Genomic DNA, 11,879 nt, shown 5'->3' on the forward strand with positions numbered 1-11,879 from the left:
AGAGGGAGAGGAGGGAGAAGCAGACTTCCCGCGAGCAAGGAGCCTGATGAGGAACTCTATCCCAGGACTCTGAGATCACAACCTGAGCAGAAGGCAGGCGCTTAACCGACTGAGCCATCCAGGCATCCCATCTATATTTTCAATAGAGCAGTCAAGGTAACCTTCAATAAGAAAGTGTCATTTAAAAAATAACAAGGACTCTCTCGGGTCTCGCTACCAAGATGACCAAGAAAAGAAGGAATAATGGTCGTGCCAAAAAGGGCCGCGGCCACGCGCAGCCTATTCGCTGCACCAGCTGCGCCCGTTGTGTGCCCAAGGATAAGGCCATTAAGAAGTTCATTATTCGGAACATAGTAGAGGCCGCCGCCGGCAGGGACATTTCCGAAGCGAGTGTCTTCGACGCCTATGTGCTTCCCAAGCTGTATGTGAAACTACATTATTGTGTGAGTTGTGCCATTCACAGCAAGGTAGTCAGGAATCGCTCTCGTGAAGCACGGAAGGACCGAACACCCCCACCCCGATTTAGAGCTGCGGGTGCTGCCCCACGACCTCCACCAAAGCCCATGTAAGGAGCTAAGTCCTTAAGGACTGAAGAAAAGCTGCTCTCCAGAAAAAAAATAAATGGCAATTACACATCAAAAAATAAAAAATAAATAAAAAAATTAAAAATGACAAGGAATAAAACTATACATATCTGGGAGATGGTGTTTCAGGCAGAGACGAGCCAGAACAGAGTCCGGGCATATATTCCCCTGCGGCCCGAGGGGAGTAACCCAGGAGAGTCATCCAGATGAGATCTGAGCGATAACAGTGCCCAGACTGGGAAAGGCCTCCAAGGCCAGCATTTTTGAGTTTTGAGTTTTGTTTCTGTTTTGTTTTAATTTGTTCTCACTGAGTATATAGTAAAGTAAAATGTAATATTCCTAATATAAAACAACATTCAAATAGCAACAATATATTATCATCAACCCTAAGGACAAAAACAAATTAAAAGTAAGGAGCTTAATGCTCCCTGTTGAAAATAGATTTTCTTCCCCTCTTTTTTTCTTAGAGCATTGACTTTAGAACACTTGTAATTGTAGGGTACTTTCTCATCTCTTTGAAATATATATATAAATCTTTTTGAAAACTAGATAGGCCTTTTGTCAGCTTTATGATCCAAGACTGGCTTTCTCAAGGACCTGGGAACCATCTATTTGAAATGTAATCATCAAGGGAGAGAGCACCACCATCTCCCTATTTCCTTGGGAGGCTAACACCTACCTTTAGTAGGCACCTTGCTCCAAGTTGCAAAACTACCTCTTGTCATAAAGCTTGGATAAGCTCTGGATAAAGCCGATTAGCTAGCCCTGATGATCACTGCAATTACCAGGTGAATCCAGGATAAACTGTGTGTGACAAATGGCGCTCTTCAGTCCAGTTGTTGTTTATCTTGAGAATATGTACAGAATGGCTTGAATCTGCTTGGCTGTATAAGGGTTTCCTGTATAAGAGATTCCTTTCTGTTTGTGCAGTCTCTTAGTGGATTGCCTGTGATGTGCCTGCCTTACATTCCAGCTTGATGCTTCTTCAAGAACAAAATTGTTTCCTTTCTCTACTACCTTTATGGAGAGGTTTTCTGTGTAGGGAGATTTGGGTTTTCATTGGATTTCCCCAACACAACCCATATTGCATGCTTGCTATGTATTAGGCACTGCCGTGAGTGTTGACATGTTTAACAGCCTCACATAATCAATAAGAAATTTGCATCAATGAGAAAAGCAAAATAACCCAGTTGGAAATTAGGAAGGGATATTCACATGCCATTAACAGAAGAAAGAAAGAAAAATAACAAAAAAATTAAGTGACAGCCTTTTTAGGAATAAAAAATAAAAACTAAAAGAAGTTAGATATGTTTTCTCTATCAGATTGACAAAAAGGAAAGAAAGGAAGAAAGAGAAAAAATGATAATTCGATGGTTTGACAAAAGCACGGAAAAAGAGACGCACATACTATAAAAGGGACTCTAAAATAGAAAAACATTTTTAGAATACATTAGCAGGATCTCTCAAGCTGAAATCAGAGATATATATACAATATGTATATGATTTTTAATGTGCTTTCTTCTTATGCCTTTCCAAACACAAGACTTTAGCCTTTTTCCTCCCTAAGTGTCTTTCTGCCCAGGACAACATTCACACTTGTTTAAAAAGCAAGATTAAGGAAATGTAAAGCTTGTCAAACAGAGAATAGTTTGGCAAGTCAGGATAATGTCTTGCTAAGTATTTCTCAAATTCCTTCACCTCCCTCTTTTAGCATAATAACCACCAAAGTTGGAGATCTTTTCTAATCTAGAGGAGGTCTACCTGACCTCTAGTAAGGCCTAGCAGGAATCTGGAAGTGGGAAGATAATGCTCAGGGAACATGAAAGGAAACTTGCCCTCTCCAGGTAGGAATGTGTGAGGGAGGGAGGGAGGGAGAGAAAGGAAGAGGTATGGGTTAAAATGATCAGATGAGTGGCCTGCTTTGCCATTCCTGGGAGGGGAGTTATTGCCCCACACCTATTTAGAAATCCAGAGAGAATTTCCCAGGCTGCTTTCCAACCCCACCAGGGGTGTTACCACAGCAGACTAGGGGGACAGCATTCTCCAGCAGAAGGCTTGGCCTTCTCAATCCACTCTCAAGTCCAAAGTGGTGTGTCACTAAGTTAATAATCACCAGACTAGTCATGGAGACCACCATAGCAAGATGAAATGGCCCTGCCACAGAGGCTGGGGGACAATTCACTGAGGAAACTGATGGAAGGTGCAGCATTCACTTAGGAGCCTACAGCCAACAGGACCGGAAGTAGGGCTGAGTCCGCCAAAAACACCACTTGGCCCCAACCAAACCAAGAGAGAAAAATCTTGAGTTACACCAGCTATTGACTCAAGTCAACTGTAAATATCAGTAGGGCAAATGGCGGGCTGCAAGGAGAACTGCCTCGAACACTTGCCTCTGACTCTTGCCAGTCTCCAGAGTTCAATTTTGGGATCCCGTAAGTGTATACTCTTAAACCAAAAATTCCACTCTAGAACTCTAGAATATCTATTCTACAGAAATTCTCACTCATGCGTGTGAGACATTTCACTATAGAATTACATGTAGTAGCCAAATATTAGAGGAAAAATGCAATGCTCAAATAGAGGAAAGTAGAATTAAATACATCAGGGAACCACCGAACTATAGTGTACTATTTGAAGGTTACAAATTGCAGTGCTTGGGTGGCTCAGTCAGTTAAGCAGCCAGCTCTTGATTTCGGCTCAGGCCTTGATCTCAGGGTCCTGGGATCGAGCCCTGTGTCCAGCTCCATGCTCAGTGGGGAGTCTGCTTCAGGATCCTGTCTCTCCCTCTGCCCCTCCCCCTGTTCCCTTTCTCTCCCTCTCCCTCTCTCTCTCTCAAATAAATAAATAAATCTTAAAAAAAAATTACGAATCATATATAACTCTTTATATACTGGCATGGAATAATGACCAAAAAATACTGTCTGTTTCTTATAAAAATCAAATTGCACAGCAATATGTATAAGATGATCTGATTGTTGTAATAAATTACATGTTTAGACTATACCTTTTATCCACATGAATAGTTTTGTGCATTGTTTTATGCATTTTTTCCTTCCTTTCTCATGACCTTTATATGTCAGGATAAACTAATACATTACAACAAAAAGCCCTCATGACAAATGGCTTAAGAAAAAAGTTTATTTCTCACTCATATAACAGATTATGTGTGAATGGACCAGGTCAGCGGAACAGCCGTGCTCATCACTTAATGAGGAACCCAAGTTCCTTCCAACGCATCTTCCCCATGCCCTTGGGCATTGTTGCCATCTTCATGGTCAAAGCTGGATCATTTCCTTGTCTGAAAGGGCATGCCTGATGTCTTAAGTTCCAGACTGCGAGTGGAATCTATCACTTCTGCTCTCCTTCTTTTACAAAAAGATGAGTCACATGGCCACAGAAACCCTTAAGATCTAGGTATCATATAACCATGATGGCCACTATGGGCCCAGCCTCCATTTGTGTGGTATGTGGCCTGAATGGATTTTACCAAGCAATGAACAATCTTTATCATACCTCCCTGACATCCTAGCTTTTGTAAGAAAATTCTGAAATAATTTAAAGATATTATTTACTATTTCTTCCATTGGATTTCTATTTTTCAATAATCCTACAGTTGTAATAACTATCTAGCTTTACCTCTGTGTTTTATGGGCTTTGTTTCTCACTGCTATTTTTTTTTAATTATTTCCAGCTTTCTCACTCGTGAGTTTTTAATTTCAATGCAGTTCTCAGTAAGTTACAAATATTTTATTGATTTATCTTTTCAAGAACAGCACATTGGTAATTTGCTCTCTGATTTCTTCCATCTCTCAGAATGCCTTTCTATTGCTCTTGCACATGAATAATCTTCAGACAGGGTCACAGTGATTTTTGCTGCAGAATTCAGTGTTGGTTCATTATCTTTTGGAACTGAATATTTCCAAGGGAAAGTTTATACTGGCAGTCACTAGAACGTTCTGCCTGGATACAGAAATTTCAATAAGATTCTCCAAACAAGGATTGTTTTAGCTAATTTTTTCCCAATTGCATAACTGATATGAAGATTCAAGTCTCTCCTGAGCCTGTGAAAACTCTGTTTTTTTGTTTTTTGGTTTTTTTTCCCTTTGTTGTTTCTTCAGTCCAAGTTCTCTTTCTTTTTCTGGAAGTCACCTTATGTTCGATCTCCTGAGTAAGTTCATCATGACTCTTTTAGTTCATTGTTAATAATGTCATCTTCCATGTTCTATAGTTCATGTTTACCTTCCTTCCTTCGCATATAGTTCATCTGTTCAGTATTGTATGCTGGGGAGGGGAAATTTTTATTTTGATAAAATTCAGAGTGTAGAGAAGGTCCACTGTGGTATTTCTATATAATAAAGCATGAGGCTGTGGTTTGTGTTTTTGGTTTTTTTTAATCATTCCTTACCTTAAACTCTTCCCTTTTCATAGATGCAGTGGCGTTTTAAGCTCTTTCAAAAACACAAAATAAAGTTTCTGAAGTTATCTCCAGCTCCGGGTAGTAAGTTTGCTTCATAGGGAGATTTTCTGCTCTGATTCTTTAAATCCCTTTCTGATGAAGGGCTGAGACTTTTTTGTATGTCTGTTGATTTTCCCCTACTTTATTCATCCTAAAGTGTGGGGGACTGTTGGTGGTTGGACAGGAGGAAAGAACAGTCCAGAATTAGGAAAGGAGACTTTTTTAAAGGAATGTCTTGTTCTCTTTGTAAATGCTTTGTGGTCCATATATGGGAAAAAAGGAGATTTTGGCTTTGCCCTGTTTCCACAGATCAGAGTTGGATTGTCTGTGAGGAGGCGGAAGGTGGGGATGGCCAGGGGGAGCCTCAGTTCAGGGTCTCTGCAGCTGTGATAAAGGGTTTCTTTTCAGTTACCCTTGAGTCTCAAACCGAGCAAGAGTATATTGCCTTCCCTTTCCTAACAGATTTGAATTCTCTTATTAGAAACAAGACATGGGCAGGACCATCTGCTATGCTCATCTCACTCTTATTGGGGATTAGCAGGAAAACACCAAAAAGTGCCACAAGTTCCCTTTGGCGCCATCCATGGAATGACTTTTCCACTTCACAGAGAAATGTTTTATGTAAAATGTTTTTGTGTTTCATGTAAAAACCATTGTTCCTAGAGCAGGTATCATAAAATTCCTCTAAGAGGACTACATGGCTGTCCTGGGAGAGAATAAATTACGGATGCAAATCCTGGACTGTATCTTTGGTCAGGAAGCTTGTAGATGTCGATGACTTCCTTAGGGCTTAAGAGGAAAGCTGAAGCTTGTTGAAATTAAATGGGATCCAACCAGGCAGGTTTAATAGATCTTTACCTCTTTGAAGAGAGGCCTGTCGGTATTAAGCACTGGAAGGCTATAAACAAATTTCAGCATCGGCCAAAATCTCTGCCCTCTGTGCCCTGAGCAAAGGAATTTAAGGTCAGAACAATGTTTCCAACTTGCTGGAAGAGAAGCCCAGCTCAGCCCACTGAGACTCCGCCAGAAGCCATGGACAGCCCCTTCACCACCATTACCCTCACTCCACTGCAGGCCGCTTTGGGGCAGAGAACCTTCAGACAGGTGAAGACTCCCACCTTGAAGCTGAGACCTAACAGGAAGGGAGATGGTCTAATATCGTGTAGGCATTGCATTAGTAAGAGATCCCTGTGTATGTGAAAACTGTCAGACGGGTTCTGACTTTGAAACCCTGAAATTTTACTCTCAGTTCTACAAAAGGTATTAGCTCTCTGGTCTAGCCCTGAGAGGGCAACGTTCCTGCGGTTGGCAGCTCCCTGCAGCTCATTCTTTCTGTATCAGACATTCGCTGAGAACGCACATGGATGCCTACCACGATCTGTTGATGCTCGTGTATCCTCAGTTTCTGAAAGAACTGAGATTTGCTCTCCTCCCTAACTTCTCGAGGGTTTGCTCCTGCCTTCCCCCTTCACAGTCTCAACACTGCCGCTCCACCTAGGACTGCATCCACTTATTCCCCAAAGCAGCTTTTCTTGCTCCTACACAGTGATTCATAGTTTGGTCAGAGCCCCTTCTGGAGCATGCTGTCGCTTACAGTGTTTTTTACCGCGATTCCTCTGACATGGTGGAGGGCATTCTTCCCTCCTTTGCTCTTCCCTGCTTTGAAACGCATACAGATTTTTCCCCGTTTTTACATTCCTTTGTTTACATCGATGGAATTTGGGAAGGGAACAGGAATTAAAATCACGGGGTCAGTTTATCTCCTTTGAAGCAAGCTTCAGACCATTTATTTTAGACTCTTGTCCTGCGAGTCCTGACAGCCCATTTACAGGGTGTTAAGTGCAGGTGTTTGGCAGTCGGTGCTGTGGTAAGGCCACGGGGCCTGATTTACAGAAGAGACTATGAAGTTGAGACGAAGAGAAAATAAAAGCTGGTATTTCACAGGGCTGGGAATTAGAAAGCCCTAGTTCTTGTCTATGGCGTTGAGTCAGGCCATAACTCAAGAGCAATGTCTTCATCTCTACATCCCAGCTTCGCCACCTAGAAAGTAAACAGAAGAATGCACAATCCCATCCCTAAGGCCACTTGCAGGGAAATAGCTGTGGACAGGGAGAGGAGGGGGCAGTTTAGGAATTCACAGGGAGCCCCAGGCTGCAGAGACAACAGGAGCAGTAGAATAATTGACAAAATCACAAGTGCACGGGAGGTTGTTTGCCACCTGGCATAAAGATGGATTGAAAAAGAAGTGAAAATTTAAAAATGTTTGCTCATTTTTGAAGTTACAACATGATGAATGTCTCAGTCTAATGAGCACAATATATTTTTATTTGTTTGTGTATTGTTTTTCTATCTTCCTCTCTTTCTTCTCAGGAAGACCTTTAGACACATCCAACAGAAAGGCATCGGTATAATTGATCACAGACTTCAAAACGCAAATGAACATTGAAGGGAAAGAATAATTCTGGAATTAGGAATCCTATTCTTTTTCTGGTTTGGTAGCAAAACACCAAACACACATTTGTACAGGGTCAGTCCCTATTGCACTAAAATCTGGGTGAGTTATAAGAGGCTACAACTGGAAATTGAACCCACATTTCTTCCCTGACAACATAGCATATTAGACTCTAATCACTCAGCGTTGCATTGTTATTTACTATTTTCCTGCCATCCACACTCATGTATATTTATGTGAAGTCCAAAAATATCCAGCAGCACTTACTTCAGATGATTATCTATGTCCTAATCAGAAATACTAATCAGGAAACACATAACATACTCAAACCCTATTGTGTAAGACAAACAGCATCCGGAATACAGAAAAGTCCTGCTTAGATTAAATGCTCTTCAAAGTATCTTTTGCTTTTTACAGCAATAAGAAAAGAAAAGAAAGACCATTTGCTCCTTACTTCTGAAGTTTGAAAGCAACGCAATGTGAAAAATGGATCCTCTACAGGATCTTCTAAACAGAAAAAAGCAGAGATCAGTCCGGTACTAATTTAGACCCATGTTTTTTCCCATGTTTTCAGTCTTAAGGAGTAAAAGTTAAATACAGAGATCTTCAGATCATTTTTCCTGTACATGAGTCCCAGCTTCAAAATAACATCATAGAATTCAGAAGAATGATTCAGCCATCCTAAGGCATTTACTACTGCTGACAATACCCTGACAACCTATAGATTTTCCTAATAAATCCAACCTCAAAAGGAGAAACATATGAAAAGAAGAATTATGAAGTTTTATATATTACAAGAGTTTAACCGACTGGATTTTTCAACCTTCAAAGCAATTCTGTATGTTTCCCTTTCTTAAATTGAGTGATTTTTTTCTCTGACAGACCAATGCTTAGAAAATCCTCTTATAGAGATGCCTGGGTGGCTCTGTCGGTTGAACGACTGACTCTTAGTTTCAGCTCAGGTCATGATCTCATGGGTTGTGGGATCAGGCCCCACATCGGGCTCCCGGCTCGGCAGGAAATCTGCTTGAGATTCTCTCCCTCTGCCCCTCCCGCTGCTCATGCTTCCTCTCTCTCTAAAGAAATAAATAAATCTTTAAAAATTAAAAAAAAGAGGGCGCCTGGGTGGCTCAGTTGGTTAAGCGACTGCCTTCGGCTCAGGTCATGATCCTGGAGTCCCAGGATTGAGTTCCGCATCGGGATCCCTGCTCAGCGGGGAGTCTGCTTCTCTCTCTGACCCTCCCCCGTCTCATGCTCTATCTCGTTCTCTCTCTCAAATAAATAAATAAAATCTTTAAAAAAAAAAAAAAGAACATCCGTTTATATGATGCATAATCGCCTCTTTAAAGTTTTCTCCAGATGTTGACAAATGGTCATCTTTGGTTTTCTTCTTTAATAGCAACAAAAGTGGAAACGTCCATATCGGGGCATTGGCACAGGCCACACACTCAAGTTCCACAAGGCTCTCCCACTCCTTCCAGCCAGTCCTCTACTGCTCTCTTGACACTAGAGCTTAGAATTATTTTCTTTTATCTGGGTTTCAGTTAAAAGAATGGTTGTTTACGCATGTATGTTACGTGAATTCAAATGATTACTGTTTGCACACCAAAATCTATCGCAAATCCTCCAATGCTCTTATTCTTCAGACTATATGCTCATTAGGTATCAATCCAGCTGAAGACAAATGGCTTTAGAAGGTGGTACAGTGTTCTTTTGGGATGCTATTTAAATAACATTGATTTATATTTAACAGGAGTTAGGCTATGGATGATCACATTTAAGAGGAAATTGTTACATGGTCAATCTAGCTGTTTGGGGCTGACTCTGATTCCTCACCTTTTAGCCAATCCAGTGGGTTTCCATGCAATTGCTCACTGATAGAATTGAAAATCTGACCTTGACTGTTTCACAATAAATATTGGTCATGGCAAGGAAACAGAACCATAAAATCTGTAGTAATTTACAGATAACATGCTAAATTGAAAATGGGGTAAATTCAGTTCCATTCATACCAACAAGTCATTGTGTGACCTTGAAAAAAAAAAATGAGGAGAGTAGCTAAATCTCTCTATGGCTCAATATATCATTTTTAAAAATAGTTTTTATAATTTTATTTCTCCCATTGGTCAGGAGCTGTGTGAAATCATTGAAGTAAATTCAACCATTTTAAGATAATTCAGAAAACAACCCATCTATCACATATTTGTGAGAAAACAAGAATGCACCTCATTCCTCAAATACTTCCACAAGTTATAAACTATTAATATCTTACATTAGTACCCCCCATGGCTATAAATTATTTTGAATAAGGAATCACACTTTTTTACGAATCAAATAATTGTGCTAGATAAATATATTAAGACATTATTTAAAATGGCATGCCCAGTTCCCCTTCAACATGACATTTAATCAAGGCAGGAATGCTGAATGAATGAGACATAAGACATGTTTGCTTGGGCAGGAATAGAATGTGTACAAGGATTTAGAATGTGAAGTCCCAGATAACATGAAAAACTAAACAACTTGGCTCTACAGTTTTATGAAAAGAGAACAAGAAGCAGAGTAAGTCAATGGAAAGGAGATTGACAAGAAATGTGTCCTATTACATAACTTTGCATTGAACTGATTATGTAAGTCATAGAGTTTTGTTTGTTTGATCAGTTGGTGGTTTGGTTGGTTGGTGTTAGTTGGTTGGTTCTGTGTAGCCCAGACGTCTCTACTAAATACTTGGAGTGTCTGATCTAAGCGCTCAAGAATTTGAGTAGTTACAACTTAAACAACAAAAACCAAAACTCCAGTGTGATCTAAAAAGAGAGAAGAGCTAAATTCTCAAAGAGTACAATTGTTCCATTGTCCCAAGGTCTTTGCCCTGGTGTACCCAGGACTAGATCATGATCTGGACAATGTGAGATGATTAGAGCTAAACCAGGGAAAATGCTGTGATGATACTTAAAATGAACAACACATATCAATAAGCACTCCCAATTATAAAAATGAAAGACCCCTTGAACAAATAGCCATGCAAATGTCATCTGCAGGAAGACAATCGGTGTCATAAATGCACAGACAGGCAAAGTATAGGTAAGAAGTTGGTGAAATGCAGTCCTGCGGTGACTGCTACAAATAATTTATAAGTAAATGCAAGTATTTGAATTGCATTTTCAGATACTTTAATGTCTGAGCCTTCAAAGCAACAAACAAAATCAACCCCATTCTATCGGTTCATTACAGAGACTCTTTATAGTGGTTGAAGACTGCCAGAAAATACAGTCTTCCAGGTGCTGATAAAAGTACATTTTTTATGCAGGTATTGTCTGCAGAGGAGTAGCCAAAGAAAGCCTAAAGAAATGCTTCTGCAAAGGTTGTTACTAAATTCAGTGAGTTCCTTAGAAAATGTATTAAAGAATACTTGGGGCTTAAACAGTTCTTCCTTAGAGGGAGTCTACCTACTAATGTCTTTAAAAATTTATTTGTTGAGAAGATTGACTTAATGAAGAGACTTCCAATTGATATTACATCCAGCTGCTTTGCGAAATTGCTAAGAAACAAGAATTGAATCATCTATGTGAATACAGAAAAGTTGAGTATTAATGAACCATAGCCATTTCTCACTTTTATGAATGCTTTAAGCTGCAACGAGAAGGAAACCCATCCTGCAGTAGTTTCAATAAATAACGGTTTCCTTTTCCCAGGTAACAAGAAGGCTGAAAGCAGATGATTACAACATGTTAATGGCTGCAAAATGCCATCAAGAACCCAAGTTCTCTCTCTCTTTTTGCCCTTCCATCCTTAACATGTTGGGTTTTATTCTGCACTTGTCACTCTATGATTGCAAGGTGTCTGCTTTAGCTTTGGACATTGCACCTGTCTTTGAAGCTGAAAGAAGTAGGCAGGGATAGCAACAGCCTCATCCATCCTCTTCTGTCGCTATCTTGGACTGCTAGGACTGCTATAACAAAATACAATAGACTCTGTGACTCAAACACAGATATTTATTTTCTCACAGTTCTGGAGGCTGGGTAGTCCAACATCAAAGTATCAGCAGATTCTGCATCTGGCGAGAGCTCTCTTCCTGGCTTATATATGGCCACATTCTCTCTATGTGCTCATATGGCCTTTTCTTGGTGTATGCTCATGAAGGGGGCCGAGGCGGGTGGGGGCAGGGGGTGTCTGTCTCTTCCTCTTCTTATGAGGGCATTAATCCTACCATGAGGATCCCAGTCTCATGAACTAATCTAAACCTCATTGTCCCTCAAAGACCCTACCTCCAAATACCATCACCCTGGGGGCTGGGGCTTAACATATAAATTTGGGGGAAACACAAATGTTCAGCACATAACATCCAGGAAAGGCAAAAGCTTACTCAGGAACACTCCCCAGAATTTTA

General features: G+C 40.4%; 1 protein-coding gene across 1 annotated transcript; it reads left to right on the forward strand.

Moving 5' to 3' along the window:
• Window positions 1-201: 201 nt before the first annotated feature.
• Window positions 202-601, forward strand: LOC123850476 (small ribosomal subunit protein eS26-like). The gene has a single exon (XM_045883750.3). The coding sequence runs from the start codon at window positions 222-224 to the stop codon at window positions 567-569; it is 348 nt and encodes a 115-aa protein (XP_045739706.1). The 5' UTR covers window positions 202-221; the 3' UTR covers window positions 570-601.
• The last annotated feature ends 11,278 nt before the right edge of the window (window positions 602-11,879 follow it).

This window comes from Mirounga angustirostris, unplaced genomic scaffold (genome assembly GCF_029215605.1).
Source record: "Mirounga angustirostris isolate CCGP_5_RB_7025 unplaced genomic scaffold, mMirAng1.0.hap1 SCAF_10, whole genome shotgun sequence".
Classification (NCBI taxonomy): Eukaryota; Metazoa; Chordata; class Mammalia; order Carnivora; family Phocidae; genus Mirounga; species Mirounga angustirostris.

What these genes read in the sequence shown, in the direction of transcription:
- LOC123850476 (XM_045883750.3), top strand. Translation starts at nt 222, where the DNA reads ATGACCAAGAAAAGAAGGAATAATGGTCGTGCCAAAAAGGGCCGCGGC.